This window comes from Tenrec ecaudatus, chromosome 9, assembly GCF_050624435.1.
Source record: "Tenrec ecaudatus isolate mTenEca1 chromosome 9, mTenEca1.hap1, whole genome shotgun sequence".
Lineage (NCBI taxonomy): Eukaryota > Metazoa > Chordata > Mammalia > Afrosoricida > Tenrecidae > Tenrec > Tenrec ecaudatus.
The window spans coordinates 74,970,674-74,993,547 of NC_134538.1; the positions used below are offsets into that span (position 1 = coordinate 74,970,674).

At 40.5% G+C, this 22,874-nt stretch overlaps 1 protein-coding gene and 1 pseudogene across 2 annotated transcripts in view; one reads left to right on the plus strand and one right to left on the minus strand.

The window, feature by feature from the left end:
- Positions 1 to 22,874, plus strand: part of NT5C3A (5'-nucleotidase, cytosolic IIIA) — a 74,633-nt gene that overhangs the window by 47,937 nt on the left and 3,822 nt on the right. Inside the window, exons 2-6 of one of the 2 annotated variants that reach the window (XM_075558205.1) lie at positions 752 to 806; positions 13,834 to 13,932; positions 16,219 to 16,288; positions 18,318 to 18,364; positions 21,565 to 21,650. In XM_075558205.1, the coding sequence (XP_075414320.1) occupies positions 771 to 806; positions 13,834 to 13,932; positions 16,219 to 16,288; positions 18,318 to 18,364; positions 21,565 to 21,650 (338 nt within the window). In that variant the 5' untranslated portion in view covers positions 752 to 770. The remainder of the gene's footprint in view (positions 1 to 751; positions 807 to 13,833; positions 13,933 to 16,218; positions 16,289 to 18,317; positions 18,365 to 21,564; positions 21,651 to 22,874) is intronic. The other variant, XM_075558204.1, reaches the window with a different exon arrangement.
- Positions 5,465 to 6,430, minus strand: LOC142456989 (poly(rC)-binding protein 2 pseudogene; annotated as a pseudogene).

Consider the following 22,874-nt stretch of genomic DNA (forward strand, 5'->3'; position numbering starts at 1 on the left):
TTCTTTTTTTTTTCTTTTTCTGTTTACTCATTCCCCCTTTAAAATAGTGCTTGGATTATAAAAACTAAAATGAAATTTAAAAGTAAAGTCATGGAACAAAAATAAATGTTTTTCCTTAAAAGAAATACTTAGAATAACGATGAAAAGTATTTAAAACCTGCTTCTTTGGGTTTAATAAACGATTAGGGAAAAGTATCACTCTGTCCCCTAAAATGCTCATTTAGTTGACAGACACTCACATATTTCTTGTGTGTCAGACATTCTGGTAGACTCAAACATAACTCACATTTTAAAACAAAATTAAAGACTTTGAGATAAGAAATGTCAGTAAAACCTTTGAGTTTCTATGTATTTTTCTGTTTCTCGGTACTTTGCCCAATTTGTATTGATTTAATAATAGTAATATCTAAATAGTCCCATGAACTTTGTTATTATTACATGTAGAGAAAAAGTTGATGAAGCATTTTCTTACAAATGTGTACTTCATTTTCTCTGCATATTCTTAATACCACATAATTTATTATAGGAGACTTCCAATTCTTTATACACTTTATTTTTATCTCATACTTTACCAGCTTTAATAAAACTTTTGAAGAGTTTCAACATCTCCAATAACTTGGTATTTAAATCATACCAAAGTATCATTTTAATATGCCATTAACATACATGAAGAGCCTGAAATGTATGCATGTCACATGTACCTTTTTCTTCCCCCTACTCTTTTGCTGTGACATCACCTGGGAAAATCCAGAAGATTGGATAATCAAGAAATGACTAATCAAGAGTCTGCTGTGCTTGTGAAAATGGTGGGTATTTGAAATATTTCCAGTCTTCTTTATTAATGGGAATTCTTCATTACTTTTTTTCTCTGCCTCTAACCAGATAATAAATTATGGGGCTATGGGGCTTACTCGGGGGCAGCTAACCCCAAGTTCAGGGATTCAAAACCCATGTAAAGATGGACAGTTCCAGAAACCCACACGGGCAGTTCTGCCCTGTTACAGGGTCCGACAGGTCAGAATCTACTCGAAGGCAGTGAGTTTGGTTGAGTTTTTATTTTATACATATGCTCAACACACAATAATACCTTAAATATTGGTTGTATTGCATTTTTTTATTTCTTGTTTTTCTAGAAATATAAGCATTATACCACATAAAATGATTTACCTTATTCCTTGTTAGGCTTAATTGTCTTTGCTCAGTGATACATTTACATTGTACAAGTAAGTATAAGACATTTTTTTGCCTAGGACTCTAAATGTGACAAGGTTTTGCTTATGACTCTAAAAATGACAGGGTTTCAAAAAAAAATGACAGGGTTTCAAAATCATAAAATATTTCTTATAGGACAGTAGTGGAAAAGTAAAGGCGCCCTGGTGGTGCTGTGGGTTAGGCATTGGTCTACTCTCTATAAGGTTGGTAGTTTAAACCCACCAGCCATTCCACACAGGAATGGCGAGGCTGCGCAGTACTGTAAAGATTTATAGTCTCCGAAACCTTATAGGGGATGGCTGTGAGTCGGAATCGGCTTGATAACAGTGGCTGAGCAGGACAATAGAGTTCATTTCATTAGAGATACTAGTGAAAATGTAGGCTTAAGGGTCATGATCACTTCAAATCTCACCTCACTCCTTCCTTAAACTCTGTGATACCCTTAAACAAAGGCGAAATAAACTTGGATATAGAAGACATGGTTATTTATTTACTTATCTTAAAGTTTTATTGGCACTTCTTCATATAGCATACAGTTCAATAGTTCAGTCATATCAAGAAGACTTGCACAATCAGTATCACAATCAATTTTAGAACATTTCCTTCTTCCTGTACCACAACCAATTTTGGAACATTTTCTTCTTCCTTGTACTCATTATTAGTGTAATTAGATTTTTTAAATTGTGGTAAAAATAAACACAGCAAAACTTTCTCCGTTTCAACAACTTCTACCTATATAATTCAGTGCCATTGATTATACTTTGTTATGCAACCATTGTTGATAACCTTTACCAAATTATTCCACCACCACCAACATAAACTCTATGTCCTCTTAGCAAAACCTCTTCCTCATTCACTCATGGCAACCATGGGTCAACTTTGGTTTCTTTCTTTTTATTTTTATTTAGAAGTAGTTTTCTTGATAAAGTATTCACATATACACTTCCATGGTTAAATCGCTTTTCAAATGAGTTGTATATACATCATCACAATCAGTTCTAGAGCTCCCTCCCCACTCCTGCATTCATTGCTTGCTCCCCCATTCCTGCCCCTCTCCCCTGCCCTACTACCCCCATCCCCAATAAACCATTACACCAGTTATTGTCTCTATGCATCCACTCATCCTGTGCTGCATAAACTGGGAAGCCTAACAGAAAGAATAAAAAACCAACACAATGAAATGGAAAGAAGAAAATAATATAAAGTTTCATAGGGTTTTTGTTTCCTTCTTTTTTTCATGTCTATCTGTGTAATTCAGGCAAGATAAACAATGCTGAGTAGAAAACAACGGGACCTATGGTTCCCAGGGAACGGGAGCGGAGGAGGTAAAGGAAAGGGAGGGGGAGCCAACCAACCCAGGGACAAGGGAACAACAGGAGATCTAAAATCGATAACCAGCAGGGCATTGAATGCCTAGTGGGGTTCGATCAAGTGCAGTGTAGCCCAGAGGAAATAGAGCTGAATGAAGGTTGAACACATTAGTTGGACTGGAGGAAAGTAAAAGGAAATAGAGGAAAGAACTAGGAGGCAAAAAACATTTATAGAGGTCTAAGCGTGTACATATGTAAATATATTAATATATAACTATAGGGATATAGATCTATATACATATATTTATAGGCTCAGTATTAAGGTAGCAGATGGACATTGGGGCTCTACTCCAGTCCTCCCTCAAAGCAAGAGCACTTTGTTCTAATAACCTGGCACACCTTCCTGACATGATCGCTGAAGACATAGCTAATGTGGTGAAGAAAGCTGATGGTGCCTGGCTATTACAACATATAGCACCTAGGGCCTTAAAGACTTGAAGTTAAACAAGCAGCCATCTAGCAGGGAAGCGACAAAACACATGGAAGAAGCACACCAATCCCTGTAATTACAAAGTGTCTATGGGATCATGTATCGAGCATCAGAAGACCCAAAACAAACAACCATTGTGATGTGAATAAGGCAGGTGGGAATGGAAACCAAAAGCCCATCTGTAGACAATTGGGTATCCCCTCACAGAAGGGTCACAAGCCAGCCAGGGTGCGTTGTAGCCCAACAAAACACACCATTCCTCCAGTTCTTTAATGCTTCCTCTTTCCCACCCCCCACTATCATGATCCCAATTCTATCTTACAAATCTGGCTAGACCAGAGCATGTACACTGGTACAGATAAGAGCTCTTGACACACAGAATCCAGGACAGATAAACCCCTCAGGACCAATATTGAGAGTAACAATACCATGAAGGTAACAATACCATGAAGATGTAGGAAGAAGGGGGTAAAGGGCAACCAATCACAATGATTGACGTACAGCACCCCCCCCCGGGGGATGGTTAAACAACAGAAACATAAGTGAAGGGAAACAATGGATGATGTAAAATAGGAAAATGAAAATAGTTTATAAATTATCAAGGGTTCATAAGGTGGGAGACTGGGGGAGGGAGGAGAAAAAAGAGGAGCTGACATCAAGGGCTCAAGTAGAAAGAAAATGTTTTTGAAATAATGATTGTAACATGTATGGATTGTTATAAGAGCTGTTAGAGCCTCCAATAAAATGATTTATTTAAAAAAATAATAAAGAGCAAGAAAGAAAGGGCCACCATCAATATTTAAAAAGCAAGAGAAGAATTTTCTGTCATGGAACAAGCGAGAAATTTCGGCCTACAGCAAATTCAGGTTGGGTCAAGAGGAGGGAGGTCAACTGACCAAGTATCATACTGTGATTGGATCCACCATAATCAAGTTTACAATAATCTCTAAGGTATGGTTATTCTTGTTCATACCTAATGAAAAGCACATCAAGTTTTTTTTATAGCACATTGGGTGCACTCAGTCAATCTGAGTCTCCTGAGTTACGCAGGTGTGTGTGTGTGTGTGTGTGTGTGTGTGTGTGTGTATGTATGTACGTGCACCACTCCCCTGACACCATCACAGAGACTGACATCAAAATGGCCCCAGGGTTTGTGCACTGGTGTCCAATGGGTTAGACTTGCAGTGGGAAGTTATTCCAGTTTGGAGTTATTCCAGTTATATAGTGTGGTAACTTCTCACACACCCCACCCCATCTCCTGTCACTCCCTACTCCCAGTCAGGGAGTACCCAGTCAGGGAGTACCCAGTCAGGGAGCACCCACCACTGTGCAGAAAGGAGAGTCTTCACCTTGGCCATTGAGAAAGGAGAGGAGCTACAGGGGCAGACGGCTGAGCTGCTTAGCAAGGCTGCCAGCAGGCCCCACCAACTAGGGGGTGTGACCCTAGGAATTACACTGGTGACGGCAGCCCCAGTGGCGCCACTGTCAGTGAGTTCTGAACCAGGCAGGCAGCATCTTTCTTTATATATGCAGGGGGGAAAGCACATATGTCCATTTTCTTTATTCTGATGACAAAATCTTAAAAATCACCACCTCTTGCTCTCGTTTTAAAGAGAGGGCAACTGCCCATAAGCATTTCCTTTGAATTGTTCTTCTTTCTCATTTTTTCAGTTTTCTCATTCTCTCTTTCCCCTCACCTCTTGGAATCTTTCCTCCTGCCTCTCTGTTTTTCTACCCACGTTTTTGCAACCAAATAGCATTGTGACATAATTAAGAAATGTCTTGTTCATCTTTTTTTTAATTCATCTTCCTTCAATCAGAGCTTGATTATAGGCAAAAGCTGATTCAGAGTGCTGTTAAGTCATGAATTTAGCTACTGCTATTAAATGGAGGCATATGGAATTGACATTTTAACGTCAAATAAGTTCTCTTATCAATAGTTTCATGTAGTTTCGTTTTACACTGCACCCAAACGCACTGCCCTCCAGTCGATGCCAACTCATAGTGACCCTATAGGACCGTGCAGAACAGCTGCTGTAGGTTTCTGAAACTGTAATTTTTTTTTCCTATTCACAAAGGAAAAGCTTCAGTCCATCACTTAAGTTGTTTGTTTTTTTTAAATTCCTGACATTACAGAACTAAACTGAAATGTATTAATATTCCACTCTGACATATCCATGACAGACAGGGAAAAAATTCATGAGCCAAAAAAAAAACACCAAAATAACAGGAGAAGCTTATAAAACTAAATATGGATTTCAGCATTAACAGCTGAACAGAGAAAGGAATTAAAATGCTTTAATTAAAAAATCATGAGTGGATGATAAAGTGTAGAAACTGAAAATTTACAAACTATGTAAAATTTGGAATTGCTGACTGTTCAGAAACTACACAGCTGGGTCCTGGGTGGTGGTGAACAGCAGAAAGGGGTTATGGATGAATCAGCATGGTTCTAGCTGCTCCCCATGCCACCTGTCTCCGAAGGAAAGCCTGACATTGATTAGATATTGAGCCAGGCTAATAATACTGGGCAACAGGCCCAGTGATGGTAACCTGCCTATCAGTAGATTCTTCCACTGGGTTCTCATTTTTGATCTGCGCCCCAGACATCTGATGGATTTAATTGATTTTGCCACCTCGACACCCAATGATGCAGCCAATCAAATCATTTGGAATGGTGAGTTCATGAGAAGTCGTCTGAGCAGACGCATCCAAACCTGCCCAATAGCCTTTCTCCTCCGGAGAGCTGGATTCAATGCTGTTCAATCCGGTGTCGTCATGCGTCATAGGAAAATGAGACTCTTGCATTGGCAGCTGGTGCAGCGTGGTCAGATCTGGCTGTGGAATGGCATACTGTCCTTGAATGGTGTAGGCATCTAGAGGTGGTCCCTCCAGGGCAGGATTGAGGCACTTGGACAGCATGGTGTGGGGAAAGCTCGCACTGTGGCTGTCTGTGCTGTACCTGCCCTGACCACCTGCAAAGATGACTGGAGATCCTGGACCTGAGCCCCTGTGCTCTCCCGAATTTCTTTGATTTTTGCAACCACCTTTCCCAGTGAGAGAGAGAGCCACACTGACTGGCAGGGACCACCAGCCTCAGGGTGACCGGGGGGCCTACCCGCAGCTGTGCTATTTGTCACCGAGCTGCGGATGCCCTCCTCCAGTTTGTCAATGATCATGGCAAAGGCTTTAAAGATGGCATTAGTGGGTCCAGCCAAAGTGACAGTTTCCTTCTGCGATGTTGATAACATGCACCACTCTCTTCCCGCATCGTCTTAACCGACTCTCCTTTCTTTCTGATGATACTGCCAGCTTCCTTTCCATGCATAAGTAGCCGGATGGTGAGAGTGACATTTCATCCACCTTCAATCGCACCGGTGTCCGTGTCGAGCCATGTTCTGGGGAGCTGGACTTTGAGTGGTCACGTCTTTGGTCATTGCAGGCGGGAGGCGACTGAGGGGGAAAAGGGGAGTGGGAGGGAAGGAGAAGAGTGGGGGGGGAGGAACAATAGGGGCGGGCGGGAAGGTGAGGGGGGGCCCTGTGGGCGTGGAGGAGGAAGTGGGTGTGGCGGAGGAGGAGGAAGGGGGAAAGAGACGGGCAGGATAGGTTGCGGGCAGCGGCTGCTGCCTCTGCTGGTCTGGGGAAAGTAACTCTTAGGGGAGTAGAAAGCCGCCTCTTTCACACTTGTCTTACAGAGACATTTTTGTATCCACTACATGATTACTATGATTTTTGTATCAATTATATCAATATTGTGCTTATTTTTCTGCTACATAGCATTAAACCAGCCTAAAATTTACTCCTTGCTTTCAGGTTTGTTTGTTTTTTTTTTAACCAAAGTGAGTCATGTATATAGGAAATTCCTACTATAGAAACAATGTGATACAACTTTATCTTTTATGCAATTGTTCCCTAGTTTCCAGAACTCTCTGCTACCATGTGTCCCTTTTAGAAGCAAGTAGTAATGTAGTCAGGAGGCTTGGTGGCATAGTGGTTATGCATTGGGCTGCTAACTGCCAGGTCAGCAGTTGGAAACCACCAGTGGAAGGAAGGGCTTTCCACTCATGTCAAGAGTTACAGTCTTTTTTTTTTTTTTTAAGAGAGTGTTACAGTCTCTAAAACCCACAGGAGCAGTTTTACTCTGTTCTATAGAGTCACTATGAGTCGGCATGAACTTGATGGCAGTGAGTTCAGTTTGGAGCAATGTAGTCAACTCACAAAATTTGCACTGAAGTATCGGTTCATTTTTAGATCAACAACTTCCAAGGTGTTATTGAACTCATGATCTGGCTTTAAATCTCTCCTTGCAAACTACACCCACATACTTTTCTTCTTGTGTTCCAAACAGCTATTTATCTTTTTCCCATGTGAACCTTATATTACAGTCCCTTCCCTTCTGTCCATTTCTCCATTCTTACCCTGTCCAAATCATGCTCCCCACCCCACCCCAAAGCCTAGCTCAGTTGGCTGTTCCATTCCGTCCAGCAAAAGTCCCCTCTCGAAGGTTATTGGGACACCTTAGGCAGTATATGAAATTCCTTGGGTTCCTCTACGAGGGGCCTTCAAAAATCCAGTGGGGAAAATTCCGTTACCTTTTTGTTCCATTTTCTCACAAACCTTTTGAAGCCTGTCATACTGTATTCCATGTTAGAGAATATGCGCCTTGAGGGTCAGATGCATATCATGCCAACACTTACAGAACCATTTTATACAGTGCCTGACACTTCAGGAATGCTGGAGGAACACATGAAAGCATTGGACCTGCACGACCATCCTGCAGAGAAAGGCCAGGTCTTGGTAGGCAGACAAAGATGGTTATTCTTAAAATGTAGGCATGTATAATGTTCCGAATAAATCCTATAATCATCTATCTGTGTATGTGAGTGAATGTGCCTGCAGACTATGTAACTAGGTTTCTGCTTTTTATGTCCTTCTATCATATTCATTCATCTAGATCAGCAGTTCTCAACCTGTGGGTCGCAACCCCTTTGGGGGTCGAATGGCCCTTTTACAGGGGTCACCTGATTCATAACAGTAGCAAAATTAAGAGTGAAGTAACAATGAAAATAATTTATGTTTGGCGTGTCACCACACAAGAGGAACTGAATTAAAGGGTCGTGGCATTAGAGAACCGCTGCTCTGGATGTTGCTCTTTTGTAACAATGCAGTGGTGAGCTCTTGAAAACCAAGAGTATTTCTCCTGAGAGCTTCTGAAGTGGTTTAAAATGATTTTTTTTTCATTTTAATTTTTGTATTTATTACTTTTGTTGGGGATTCTTACATCTCATCACAATCCGTATATTCATCCAGTGTATCAAGCACATTTGCACGTATGCTGCCATCATCATTTTCAAAGCATTTTCTTCCTACTTGAGCCCTTGATATCAGCTCATTTTACCCCTCTCTCCCCTTCTGGTCCTCCCTCATGAACCCTTGATAAATATTATAGATTATTCTTTTCATACTTACATTATCCTCTGTCGCCCTTCACCCACGTTTCTATTGTTCATCCCCCTGGGAGGGGGTTATGTGTTGATCTTTGTTATTGATTACCTCTACCTCCCCCACCCTCCCCTAATCCTCCTGGTATCTGTATTCTCATCCTTGGCCCTGAGGGATTTATCTATCATGGATGTCCTGTCCTTTGGGCTCTTACCTGTATCCGTGTGCATGTTCTGGTCTAATCCAATTTGTAAGGTGGAATTGAGGTCATGATAGTGGGGGGAAGGAAGCATTAAAGAACTAGAGGAAAGTTGTGTGTTTCATCAGTGCTATACTGAACCCTGACTGGCTCATCTCTTCCTTGTGACCCTTCTGTAAGATGTCCAATTTTTATGTGGGTCATTTTATTTCTTTTTTTTTAATGTGGGTCATTAAAAATTATGAAGGCAAAATTAAGATAATTAAAACCAATAATAATGAGTACCTAAATGAATTGCAAGTACCATACATGCACTCTCCTCTCCCTCTCTGATTAAAATATAATCTGTAGATTGTGAATTATAGTACCCTTTTATTTTGTGATTTATTTTTAGTTTAGGAAGAATAACATATTTAGTTTAAGTTGAATGCATTGTGCATTTTTTTCCTTTTAAAAAAATCATTTTATTGGGGGCTCTTATAGCTCTTATAACATTTTGTACATCAATTGTATCAAATATATGCATTGTGCATTTTTCTTTCATGTTGTAATCCAAATCTTTTGCTTTGTTTTTCCCTTTTTGTTGTGCTTTTATTTTTTTAATCATAGTTGAAATAAAATTTACCTTGAAAGTCTTTATAATCTCACCTGGGATTTAAGATGATCATTAGTCTGGGAGATTACTGTTGGGTTGGTGGTACCCAGCCAAGCTCAGCAATTTGGTGACTTATCGTGAAGATATGTATGGCTTATCCCAATGAATCTGCAAAGTTATATCTAATAATCTAATATCTGTAGGATTGGGAATAAAACAGCAAGCACAACTAGAAAATTAACTGTTTTAGACATTTAATGCTTTCAAAATATAGAGTAACAATTATGAGTTTGTTTTCTGTGCACAACTAAATATTTTATGATTGGAGCATCTTACCTGTCAGATAAATGTGATTTGGGCTTTTCGTCGTCCTCCTTAGTGTTGCTTCAGATCAGACTCCAGTCAACCAAGGAACCTCGATTCTGGTCTGTTGTGCTTGATCCTTCCCCGACATGTTACATTCAGCCTCATGGCCAAATGAGTTCTTCTTTGCTTTTTTAATCATAAAAGATGGAACTTTGGGGACCTCTGTGTAATAACCATATAATTGTTATGACCAAACTTAAAATTCCTCAGGTGACTCAAAATCCATTGCCCTGCAAATTTGAAGTGTCTTTATCTTATGTGCCACCATACAAGTGTGTTTCTGCCCAAACGCAATTGAAGAAGAAATCTGGGGAGGTCATGGAAATATCATAATTAATGTTCTGGTATTCTTAAACACATTTCATACTGTTGTTGAATCAAATATATGTTGGTTGCTATGCACTTGTCAGTTACGGTAAGGCCAGAACAGAAGTTAGTCATCAGAAGATAAAGTTATTAGCTGAAGGAGTTCTCATGGGAGCTACAGAAATGCTATTCCAGGAGAGCAATGGTCTCCCAAACTCAACAGGAAAATAATGTAAGTGCTGCTTATGACACTGTTCCTAGCAATTAGCAGGCACTCGGTAAAATTTGTTCAGTAAATAATGATCTAATAAATTTCTTGACTTATCTTTCCTGGTCACTTCTGTTTTCATCTTTGCAAAACTACCTTTTCTCCAATGTTCAGCTTTAGTGTGTTATATAGAAATAAATCAGGATTTGATAGATTAACCTGGTCAAATTACCTGATAGGCAAAGGCAGACTTTCCGAGGAACTTTCCTGCAAACTCAGGAGTACTTCTACCATGTCTGTTGGGGTCACTGTGGGTGGAATTGACTTCACCAGCAGTGAGAGTTTTTTTGGTTTTAGTGTCCTTAGTACTTTAAGAGATACGTCGATATTGCCAACAACCTTCCCAAAATAAAAACATGTAAGTAAACAAGGATTGCGGGGTGCAATCATCTACCTGAGGTGCTGTTCTCTATTCAGTCTACTGAACTGACTACAAAGTGACCCCTAACTTCCTCCTCCCAGACTTCTTGTCCATGTGCAGTCAGAGCATGGTGTTGGATTGTGCTAATTTTTCTCTGATCATAGGAGTGACACCAGGCAGAAATAAGAAATAGACTATAACACTAAATTGTAACCCTGAAGCCTTTATAAATGAGCTCAGAAAAAGCCTAAACCTAGGTGATCCACTAGGTTTGGCCTGCTGTCTTAACTGGAAATAAATCTGCCAGAAAGCATATACCAAGAATAATTAATAAGTCATTTAAGACATGCGTGGGCTTCAAAAAGTTCATGCAAAAATTCCAGTCTTTGTATTCAACTTTTCCATGAACTTTTAAAAACTGCCTAGCAGTATCATAGAAAGATAGAAATTACACGTATATTCTCAAAGAATGGAGGACCACAAGAGGGAGAAGAGAAATCAGAGAAGTGGGGGTAGGCTAGGACAGATTGATGAATTGTTTGAACTGCTGCATGCAAAACAGTTGATGATCCAAAGTGTAACCCCCCCCACTCAATTCACTATTATTAAATAAAATAAAAAGTATATCCTTACAATTGGATCAATAAACAACACTGTGGGAAAAAAGCCAAAGCACGATGATAAATGGAGAAGAAATCGAAGCTGTTAGCAATTTCATTCTACTTGAGGCAACATCAGGTAGTGTTAGTGGCGTTGTCAGGTAACCATTGGCTTGTTGACTGCTGCGTTAGACAGGGTTCTCTAGAGAAACAATACCAGAATGCTAATAATTTATATGTATTTATACAGATATATAGATAACATAAGAAATAAGCAGTTAATTAAATTATAAAGCAGTACAAATGACTCAGTGCAACTCACTCTCATGAGACTGTTGTGAGACACTGGCAGTCCTTCAAGTCTTGAGGGCCGCCGGGTAGTCCTATATAGAGCAATTCAGGCTATCTGGGCACAGTCAGCCAACAGCAAGGCAGGTCACCAACAGTCAGCCAGATGACAGGGTCGGATAGTCCCCAGCTCAAGAGATGTAAATTCGAATGGTGTGGCAAAGCAGGTCTTGAAGGAACCTCAAATTACAGCAACAAAGTCCATGGGTTTGGTGTCCCACAGGTAGTGTAGCTTGCAAATTGAGACACAGAACAAGCCAGGCAGCCGCACACTGGTCCGATGATCAAAGAGCAAGAGACAAGAAAGGCGAGGCTTGCCAAGCCATTTATCTCTCCACCTTCAATTAATCCCACATGTGTTTATCAGCCAGATTGGCACAATAAACTAACTACCTCAACTGCAAAGTCGGCAGTTCAAACCCACCAGCAACTCTGCAGGGGAAAGAAGAGGCTATCTACTTCCATAAAGAGGTACAGCCTCCAAACCCCTATATAGGGTCTCTGAGAATCTGGCGGGAAGGTAAGCATCATCATCCAGGGAAGCAGCAGCCTGGAAATCAAATAACTTTTAGCCTTGGACAAACCTGCTGATAAAGACCTCTTGCAATTTTAAAAAGCAAAGATGTCCCTTTGAGGCGATGTGCCTTGGTCTGTTTGATGGTGTCCTCTGCATAAGCTGGATAATGATAAAGGAAGGCAGAAGAATGGATGGCATTTGAAATGTGCTGACAAAGAAGACTGTGCAAGCAAACTAGTCTTTGAAGAAATGCAACAGAATGTTCCTTAGCAATGAGGATGGCAAGAGTCCCACTTGCTTACTCTGGAGTTGTCATCCTGGAAGACTGACCCCTAGAAAAGGGCACACCAAGTTTGATAATGTGGACGGACCAACAGAAACACAGCAAGCGCCTACAGAGATGGAGTGACACAAAAGCCACAGTGACAGGTGCAAACCAAAATGACAGGTAGTCACAAAAATGGTCCAAGACCTGGTCGTGTTTGGTGCTATTCAACACGAGGGCACCGTAAGTTGGAGCTGGCACGACAGCAACGACCAGCAGCCAGCAATTCGGGGCATACAGATATTGAAGCAGCTCTTTAAACTTGAAAATATTTAAAGTTTATCTTACTGATTTACACAGAAATCAATACTAATGGGACAGAATCATGTAATGCTTATTTCTCTTCATTAATATTTAAGAGTGTAAATATGGATCAAGCTGAACGTTAAGAGAACGGCTTGAGTAGGAAGTCTTGATGTCACAAGTTCACATATTACTGTGCATACTTGGGTGGAAGCCAAGGTTGTCAGCTTATTTTTAAAAGCAATTTTTGTGGTAAAATTAGATGCCTTGGCTGATTTTCGGGTCAGCTTATACTCGAGTATATACAGTAATTGTCATTCAATTCTGGGGTTCTATTTTGATTAGTGAGTTCTGTTTAAATAAAGCTTTTTAATCTGTGTAATAGCATTTATTTTACAATGCCAGATGTGAACCATACCATGAATGAGATGAAACTGCATATACTTCTGTATGCAATCAGAAATGAAATTAATGGGGAGTAAACTATAATGTCTGCTTGTTTTATTTTGGAGTAAGTTGAGTTTTTTCATTTTTAAATGTTTTCTGTAATTTTGGAATATGCATTACTTTTATAATTAGAAAAAGCATACTGCCTTGGGGGCTGGAGGCACAGGGAATCCAGGGTGGATGATACCTTCAGGACCAGGGGTGTGAGGGGCAATGCTGGGAGAGCAGAGGGTGAGTGGGTTGGAAAGGGGGAACTGATTACAGGGGTCCACGTGTGACCTCCTCACTGGGAGAGGGATGGCAGAGAAGGAGGGGGAGGGAGACTCTGGATAGGGCAAGATATGACAAAATAACGATGTATAAATTACCAAGGGCACATTGGGAGGGGGGAGCGGGGAGGGAGGGGAAAAAAAAAAGAGGACCTGATGCAAAGGGCTTAAGTGGAGAGTAAATGCTTTGAGAATGATTGGGGCGGGGAATGTATGGATGTGCTTTATACAATTGATGTATGTATATGTATGGATTGTGATAAGAGTTGTGTGAGTCCCTAATAAAATGTAAAAAAAAGAAAAAAAATTACACTTGAAGTGAAAATTAAAACAAAACAAAAAAAAAGCGTACTGCCTGATAAAGTAAGCGAATTGTGAATATAGTTCTGCCTTAATCTAGATACAAACTACAGGTGTGCTTTAAGGATTTGTGTACGCATGTGTGAGTGGTAATCTAATACTTTATTTAAAAATACCTCACTAGATATCTTTAAGTAGTACAAGTTTCTACTTGTATCATTTCTGTTTATTTTTAGATGCCAGAATTCCAGAAAAGTTCTGTTCACATCAAGAACCTCACAAGAGTAGAAGAAATTATCTGTGGTCTTATGAAAGGAGGAGCTGCTAAACTTCAGGTGAATAACGTATCAAGAAGCAATGTTCCAGTTGGCTATTCATACCTTATTTTGTTAAAACCTCAGTAACGTGAGTTTAGGTGGGCAAACTTTGCCTATCCTTTAGGACAGCAGTTCTCAATCTGTGGGTCATGATCTTTCTGGGGGTCAAATGACCCTTTCACAGGAGTCACCCAATTTATAACAGTAGCACAATTACAGTTATGAAGTAGCAATGACAATAATTTTATGGTGGGGGTCACCACAGGATGACGAACTGTATTAAAGGGTTGCAGCATTAGGAAGGATGAGAACCAGCGCTTTAGGGGGACCTAAAATCTCAGGATGTACTTAGAGTTGTTCTATACAAAAATAATTTCTTTCAGAAGGATCAGCACAAGGCTGGTCCCAATGAGATGCACTTTAAATGTCTCCTAAATGTCTTAACTTTTCCATAACTATACCTGTTCATCATCGCTGATAGCAAGCACCACTTCTCCCATCAGTATTCTCCTTCACATCCCAGAGTTCTGCAGTTTAGTGTGACATCTCACAGAACTCCCCAACCATCAAGAAAATGCTCATAGTTGTGTGCCTGGCAAGTTGCAAATCCAGAGTTCAGTGGTCAGTCTATAGGATTCACCTCTCTCGTGGTAAGGTTGGCCCAGCAAAGGCACAGACCAATACTGGAGTCACCAACATGGCTCTCCGAGTCCTGAGCCAGGGATCCATTTAGGGTAGTAATTAGTGTCTGGTAATTGATATTCGTTAGGCTAATTCAGCACTATCTTTTTTTACATGCTCAGTCCGGAAAGAGACGTTCACAAAGATGGCGCCTTGTCCCATATCCAAGGCTTTGATGGAGGTTTATTTTTTGCCTTTTGACATCCAAAGGTTAGGTAGACTACACACTGATCACTTCTGCGCATACTTGGTGGGTCAGGTCTTGTCTCAACCAGGTCTGAAACCTCAGCCTCCTGCTTACTTAAGTTGGAAGCTGGTGTTTTGTCTTTAAGGGAACAACTTAGATCAGGAAGTTAGTTTTAACCTAGATATCAAAGGTGACTGCTAAATATGCAGACAACACTCCCAAGGAAGTGAAGGGTGGCAACTTGAATCACATCCTGCCTAGTAGGACAGGCTAATCCTGCATCATTAGCATACCAGAAAGCTCCCACCCAACGAGGACTATAACCACAGGTATATAGAAGAGGAGCCTTCATGATGTTTTTGGATGATCATTGGACTGCTAAATGCAAGATCCGCTGTTCAAACCCACCAGACTCTCTAAGGGAGAAAGTGGAGGCTGTTTAGTCCTGTGAACATTTACAGTCTCCAAAACCGGATCTACTCGATGGCAGTAGATTTGTGTTGGTTTGGTTTTTATGGCTCAATAAAAACTAAACTCACTGCCATCAAGTCAATGCAGACTCTTTGCGGCCCTATAGAAACCAGATTTCAACTGTTTCTGTCTAACGGGTTAAAGAGAAAGGTTTTTATTTATTGGTTCTTTGGGTGTTGTTCCCCAATATGGGGATACTGTGATAAATATTGTCAATACCTTCTGAAATTGGTGATTCATGTTCCAGTCTTCACTGCTCAACCAATAAACTGACTTCATTTTTAAAAAAAAAAGCATTTACTCTCACATTGCCCTTCCATCTTTTAATTAAGATGTCTTATTGGGGAATGCTTGAATTTTTACAATTATTTTATTTTAAAAATAAATATAAATAAAACAGCATGATCTGGATAGTCCAGGTTGAAATTTTTTTTAACAGTTTTGAGAGAAAACTTTTTCAGCTCCATCTCCTAAGTGGTATGAGCTAACAAACTATTTCCATGTGTTACTTATTGATTGGTATAATTTACCTTAACTAATCAAATTAAATCCCGATTGTTACAGTGTTGGTAACTGCATATTGTTTAATTGCTGTATAATTTAAACATATGTAGTTCAATTGCTTCTTCTGTGTTTTTGTATATGTATCCAAGTGGGTTGGGATTGTGGAATGTTCTATCTCTAAAGAGACCACCTGCACTATCCACCTACAATTGGAAGTGCCTTCACCGATTATTCAGAATATGTCTGGGGAGTAGGACACTTGAGCATCGCCTCATAGGTCATTCCCAGAATTTTATATATAAGCTATATTTAAATACCCAAATATAGAGAAAATGGCCTACCCAATAGGAGCCCAGGACAAAGCACGGTTCAGTATACTTCTCCAAAGCGCGCACTGAGTAGCGCTCAGTATCCCTGCCCAGTTGCCTATGTTTACGAATGCCTTTCTCCCTGTCTCACAGATCATCACGGACTTTGATATGACGCTAAGTCGCTTTTCCTACCAAGGGAAGAGATGCCCAACGTGCCATAGTAAGCGTGCCCTTCACGACTCATTCATGAAAACAAGCATCATTTTAAGACCCTCGTGTTGCCTGAGATGGCTTTTTAAAACATATTTTTTGATGTTGAAAGTGATTGGGGGGGCGGGAGAAAGTGATGGGATCTGAAGAGAAAGGGGCCTGCTTTTTCTTACTACATTTTGAGGATTTGTTTTCCTTGTTATACAAATGGATATTTGTATAGTTTCAGTTACAAAAGCAACATACTGCTTAAATTTTTCTCTCCCAATGTGGTCCCTTTATTATTCGAGAAATATTTAAGTGGATTTTTAACTTTGAGCAAACCTAAGGGAATAGAATTTCTCCAGAATTTTGTGTTTTGTAAAAATTTTCCAACCTTTGTGTTGTGCATATATAAACTAAGTAAACAAGCTAGTGATTAAATAAATTTCCAGTTAAACTATATTGCTAGGATAATAGGAGGAGGCTTCAAACAGTTAATCGAAAAATTCCATTCATGGTTGTTTTTTAATCATTTTATTGGGGGGCTTGTATAACTGTTATCACAATCCATGCACGCATCCATTGTGTTGAGCACATTTGCACATTTGTGTCTTTTATCATTTTCAAAACATTTTCTTTGTACTTGAGCCCTTGGTATCAGCTTTTCATTTTTCCCCTCCCTCATGAACCCTTGATAATTTATAATTTTTTTCATGTCTTACACTGACCAATGTCTCCCTTCACCCACATTTCTGTTGTCCATTCCCTTGGGAGGGGGTTATAGATAGATCATTGTGATAGGTTCCCCCTCTCTCTCTCCACCTTCCCTTTCCCCTACAGGTATGGCTACTTTCAATATTGCTGTTAAGGAATTTATCTGTCCTGGATTCCCTGTGTTTCCAGCTCTTAACTGTACCCATGTACAGCCCCTGGTCTAGCCAGACTTGCAAGGTAGATTGGGATCATGATAGTGGGGAGGGGAGGAAGCATTTAGGAAGTAGAAGCAAGTTGTATGTTTCATCATTGCTATATCGCACCCTGAATTGCTCGTCTCCTCCCCGAGACCCTTCTGTAAGGGGATGTCCAGTGGCTGACAAATGGTCTTTGGGTCTCCACTCCACACTCCTCCCCTCATGCACTATGGTAAGACTTTTTGTTCTCATGATGCGTGGTACCTGATCCCTTCAACACCTCGTGATCGCACAGGTTGGTGTGCTTCTTCCATGTGGACTTTATATAATATATATAAATATTAGTAAAAATCCTCATAACATTTGACCCACTAATTACTCTTTGAAGAATTTCTAAACATGTAATTATAAAATGTAAGGTGAAAAAGCTTAATGATAAATAGTGGTAATCAGGCTCAATATAAAATTACTTAGTAATAGCAAATGCTTCAAAACAACCTAAAAAGTATAACAGTAGGGAAACTTATAAAATTATGTCATGACCACTTAACAGTATATGCAATTACTATGAATAATATTTATAGACAGCTTTTCATTTACATGGGAAAAATGTAGGCTACATGTGAAATGAAAAGAAATCATTCAAAATTAGATCTGATTATAAGCCCTTATCTGAATGATATGCTAAACTTTAAGCATGGAAGGAAATTCACCAAAATATTGTTAGTAATTGATTGTGGAATGGTAAAATGGGGAGTCCTTTTTTCTTCTTTAAACAATCAATATATCTTCCGATTTTCACATTAAGCATCTGTTGTCTTTTTAATTGGGAAGAAAATCTATTTCAAAGATATACTCTGCTTTTATTTAGTGTGAATAAGGGAACAGTCAGTGGGAACGTTCACTGTGTTGTCGAGCTCAATTGTATAACCAGACACTCCCGAAACCTCAGATTTTACAGCCTGATGTTTCTAGTAATAGTAAACAAATTGTTACAGCTCTTAAATGCAAACGTGCTAGTGATCACCTAGTTCACTTGGCCTTTAAGAGAAAAGTGGTAACTTATTCATGGTAGCAGTAGCACCAATTACAGTGGGGGGGGGGGTGTTTGTTTTTTTTAACACCTATTTTGTCCTTTCTCTTTAGATGTCATTGAAAACTGTAAACTGGTTACAGATGACTATCGTAAAAAGGTAAGCACACAGAGTAATCCACTGTATCCTTAAGGTTTTCACTGGCCTCGAGTTTTTTCTTTACTGGATTGCTCGGTCCTTCTTCACAGTCTGTCTTAGTGTGGAAGCTCCACTGAAAGCTAGGTATTTGAAATTCTAGTGATGTAGCTTCCGGCATCACAGCAACACACAAGCCCCCACAATGTTGCAGCAAAATAGCCAGCGGTGCTAGCCCTCAATCAGCTGTGCCACAAGAAAACGACTTGGCCACGTCCCGGGGGAAGACCAGAGATGCATACCTGGGCTCATTCCAAAAATAGTGATCCATTAGAATGCAGAAATTGTTGAACGTCATTAATGCCACTTACAAGTCAGGTTTTACCGAAGTTAATTTAGAACAGTCACTTCAGTGCATGGGCTGGGAACTGCCTGATTTTCAAGCTGGATTCAAAAGAAGGCAGGGGATGAAGGATATCGCTGCTGATGTCATATGGATGTTGGCTGAAAACACAGACTATCAAAAAAAATCGTCACCTATGTTTTATTAACTGTATAAATGCATTGGATTGTGTGGCTCATTAAAGAATCGTGGATAACACTATAAAAAATGGGAATTTTAGAACACTTCATTATGCTTATGAGGAAACTATTTAGCCCAAATGGCGGTCATTCAAACAAAATAAGAGGTTACTATTTGGTTTAAAATCAGGAACAGTGTGTATCACGTTGTGTCCTTTCACCATACTTAATTAATGTATTTGCTGAACAATTAATTGGAGAAGCTGGACTGATTTTATAAAAAACACAGTATCAGGATTGAAGAGAGACTCATTATGAACCTATGATATACAAATGAAACAACCTTGTTTGTTCAAAGCAAAGAAGACTGGAAGCACTTACTGATGGAGATCAAGGACTATCACCAGGAAAACAGAGATTAAAATCGTCAAGGATTTCATTGTTATATTTGGATCTACAATCAATGCCTATGGAAGCAGCCGCCAGGAAATCAAAAGGCATATTGCATTGGGAAAGTCTGCTGCACAAGACCTCTTTTTTTTTTTACCCCTATGGATTTGTTTTTTTAAAGTACCCAGACTAATACACAAAGTAAGTCTCTAGATGTCCAACATTTAGGCAGCCACAGCCGCGGCTCTGGGGCTCTTACTGAGGCCAACTGCCTACGTTCCTCATATAATCAAGCAGATTTGGGGGTACTGTCCCCATCTTGAAGCACTGCCCCTTCCCGCTACCAGAACCAACCATGCGCCCACAGGGACTCACCATGGTGGGCCGCACTGCTAACCTGCTCTCCTTGACTGTTTAACCGTCCACGGCCCGCATCAGGACGTCTGGGAAGGCGTGAGCGAAAGCTCAGCCCGCCTCGCCAGAAGCCCTGCAGGCACTCATCTGTTGGCCCATTGCCCACTTCAAAGAAAAGTCGCTGCCCAGCAAGCACGTGTTGTTCAGCTGGTCATAGAACACGAGGATCCGGTCAGTGGTGCACTGAAAGGAAGGTGTTGCTTTGACGTGCAATGGGCACCTGGAGTTTAGTCTGGAGATGAGGGCTTGAGCGTTGCCTCTTCCTGTGCTGTATGTCTCTCTTGGCCTCGGTAAACTGCAGTCCCCTCCTCAGTAGAAAGAGGTTGGTGGCAGCAAATGGACTTTCAGGTGTGGACTATAAGAATCTACACATTCAGGCAGAATCAATTTCTTCTTCCTTATTGAGATGCGGGTTCCTTGTGATGTCGTATCCGCGCTTCTTCAGCAGAAGCAGGCACGCCGGGCTGGCTTTGGAGTCACAAGACCTCTTTAAAACAAACAACAGAGTTGTCACTTTGAAGACTGAGGTGCGCCTAACCCAAGCCCCAGGCTTTCTACTCCCCTAAAGAATTAAGTCTCAGCAACCCACAGGGCAGTGGTACTCTGTCCTGTAGGGTCGCTGTGAGTCGGCATCGACTGAATGGCACGGAGTTATCGGCACATGAAAGTTGGACACTGAATAAGGAAAACCCAAGAAGGATTGATGCATATGAGTTGTGCTTTTGGTGAAGAATATTAGCTAGATCATAGATAGTAGGGATGTCATAGACTGTCTGAAAAATGACCAAATCTGCCTTGAAGTATAGCCAGACTACTCCTTAGAAGCGAGCATGGCAAGTCATCTCACATATTTGTAGTTTCTTATCAGAAGGGACCAGTCCTTAGAAAAGAGCATTCATGCTTGGCAAAGCAGAGAGTCAGTGAAAACGAGAAAGACCCCCCAAAAAGCTTGACAGCGGTTGCCACAATGGGCTCACATGTAACAGCGCTTGTGAGGACCGCGGTGCAGCGCCCAGCACTGTCTTTCCACTGCACCGGGGTCCAGTGCTGTGAGCCGGAACTGACTCAACAGCACCCGACAACGCAGGCCCAGCAGTATGCACAGCCACTCAAGAACAAGCTGACCTTGCTCCTGACGCTGTCTTCAGCTGATTCCCACCAACAAAGAAGGCATGCTCGAAGCTTACAGTCATGCTGAGACATAGTGAGCAGCCAATAAATGTCAGGCGGATTGCTGAATGGGTTCTACACTGTCAGCATTGAAAACTAGAAATTAACAGTAACTTCTTAACAGCAACCAAAAGAAAAGCTTCCATTAAAACATTTAAAAATAATTTCCAAAATATTCTGCTGTCCTCGTAGAAACAGGAAAGTTAAAGCGGAAGTGCTCTGCATTACGGAGCTTCACTCCCGTAGCTCCATCGGCATTGCTTAGTGTGTGTCTGTCTGTTCATCTGAACACAAGCACACGCAGCATGGGAACCACATTTTGTTGGTGGTGTTGCTGCTGATGCTTTATTTCATAATGCCACATGGCTTTTAAGCTTTTTTCTTTAAAAAATTGGGGACTTGTACAACTCTTATCACAAGAGAATCAAACTTAATACTTGTATTTGAAGTCTTAGTTGGTTTCTGAGTGACAGTTGGTTTCATCACATTGCTGACCTGAAAGTACTTGAAGAAAGGACGAAAAGTGGGTTTTGCAGATGTGTTTGGTTGCATGTAAACTCAGATCAACAAAGAGCTCTTCAGTGTGTGCATTAGCTAAGTACTCATGATCTAATCTTTACCTGCCAAGCGATTTCTAAGAACACTTGCTTCCATTGTTTTGCTTTCTGTAACAATAAGCAGATTAATGACAAATCTTCCTCGGCATTAAGTTATTTTTTCCTTTCCAGTTTTTGCAACTGAAGGAAAAATACTACCCTATTGAAGTTGATCCTGTTCTAACCTTAGACGAGAAGTATCCATATATGGTCGAGTGGTAAGTGTGTATCGGATACTAGAGGGTTAGGAATAGATTAAGAAGATCTCTGGAGTTATATCTTAGAATTCCCCTCTTATTAATCGATTCATCGATTATCTAGTGAAGTAGAGCAAAGAATTAAATATAAGAAAACAAAATCTAATTCTCTAATCACTCCTAACAGTCGGGGCAGGGAAGGGAGTTATTTAAGATTGGTAGGAACAAATAAAGGTTCTGGGCTTAAATCTTAAATAAAATAAGCACATTAAAGAAAAAGATACAAACAAGATGAACCTAAGTATACGTAAAAAAAGAATTAGGACACTCAATTTGTGGAAGACTGTGGATGGCAGAGGGAGCCCCAAACCCATCTGCAGAGCATCTGGTCACATGGAGCTGCTGGCAGATGCCCTCCAGCCACAGGCAAAGGTCTGCAACAGCCTGACTGGCAAACAGAGATCATTGTAGTCCTGATTATGCTGGATCAAACTTGACACTTGGTCAGCGGCACCGGAATTAGTTCTAGGTGCAAGGATCTCTTGCTTGTTCCATGACAAAAACTTCTTCCCTAGCTTTTAAAATATTGATGGTCATCCTTTTTTAACTCATTGTTTATATTTTTATCTTTTTATTATTACTATTGTTTTATCCTTATCACTTCCGAAAAAAAAGAATTAGGATTTTTAATTGAGTCTGAATATGTTTGGAGCTCACAGGGTGACATGGTTACTAAGATACACTCATAGATTCCTACATGCATGAACACAACATTCCAAGCAGACCACAGAGAAAGCATTAGGTTGAGTTCTTGGTGGATGTTTTTAAGAGAAATCTTGACAAGCTTTTGCATATGTCAGAGGAGTCTGCCAAGATGATCAGAGAAATTGGAGGAACATTTCAATGACTAGAAAATGCTGAGCTTTGAGAATCAACAACTTGTGGTTTTAAATTCCTAGGGGCCAAGAATGATGTTTTTCACCTTCATTACCCTTTGTCTGATAGGTACCGAGCACACTCGATAAACGTTCATGTCGTAAAGAGGGTTAGGCTTACTCTTCATGTCTGTGGAGGCAGAACTGGAACCAGACTAAAGCATGGTGTAAGCGGGGTAGAAGGAGAGACTACCTGCTGAGAAGAATTTGCTGGCTTCTTCAGGGAAGAAGGCACTCAGGGACATGATGGGAGCAGACCCAACAGGAGGGCCACCTACGGGATATTGTAGGGCAACTTTTAGATATATCA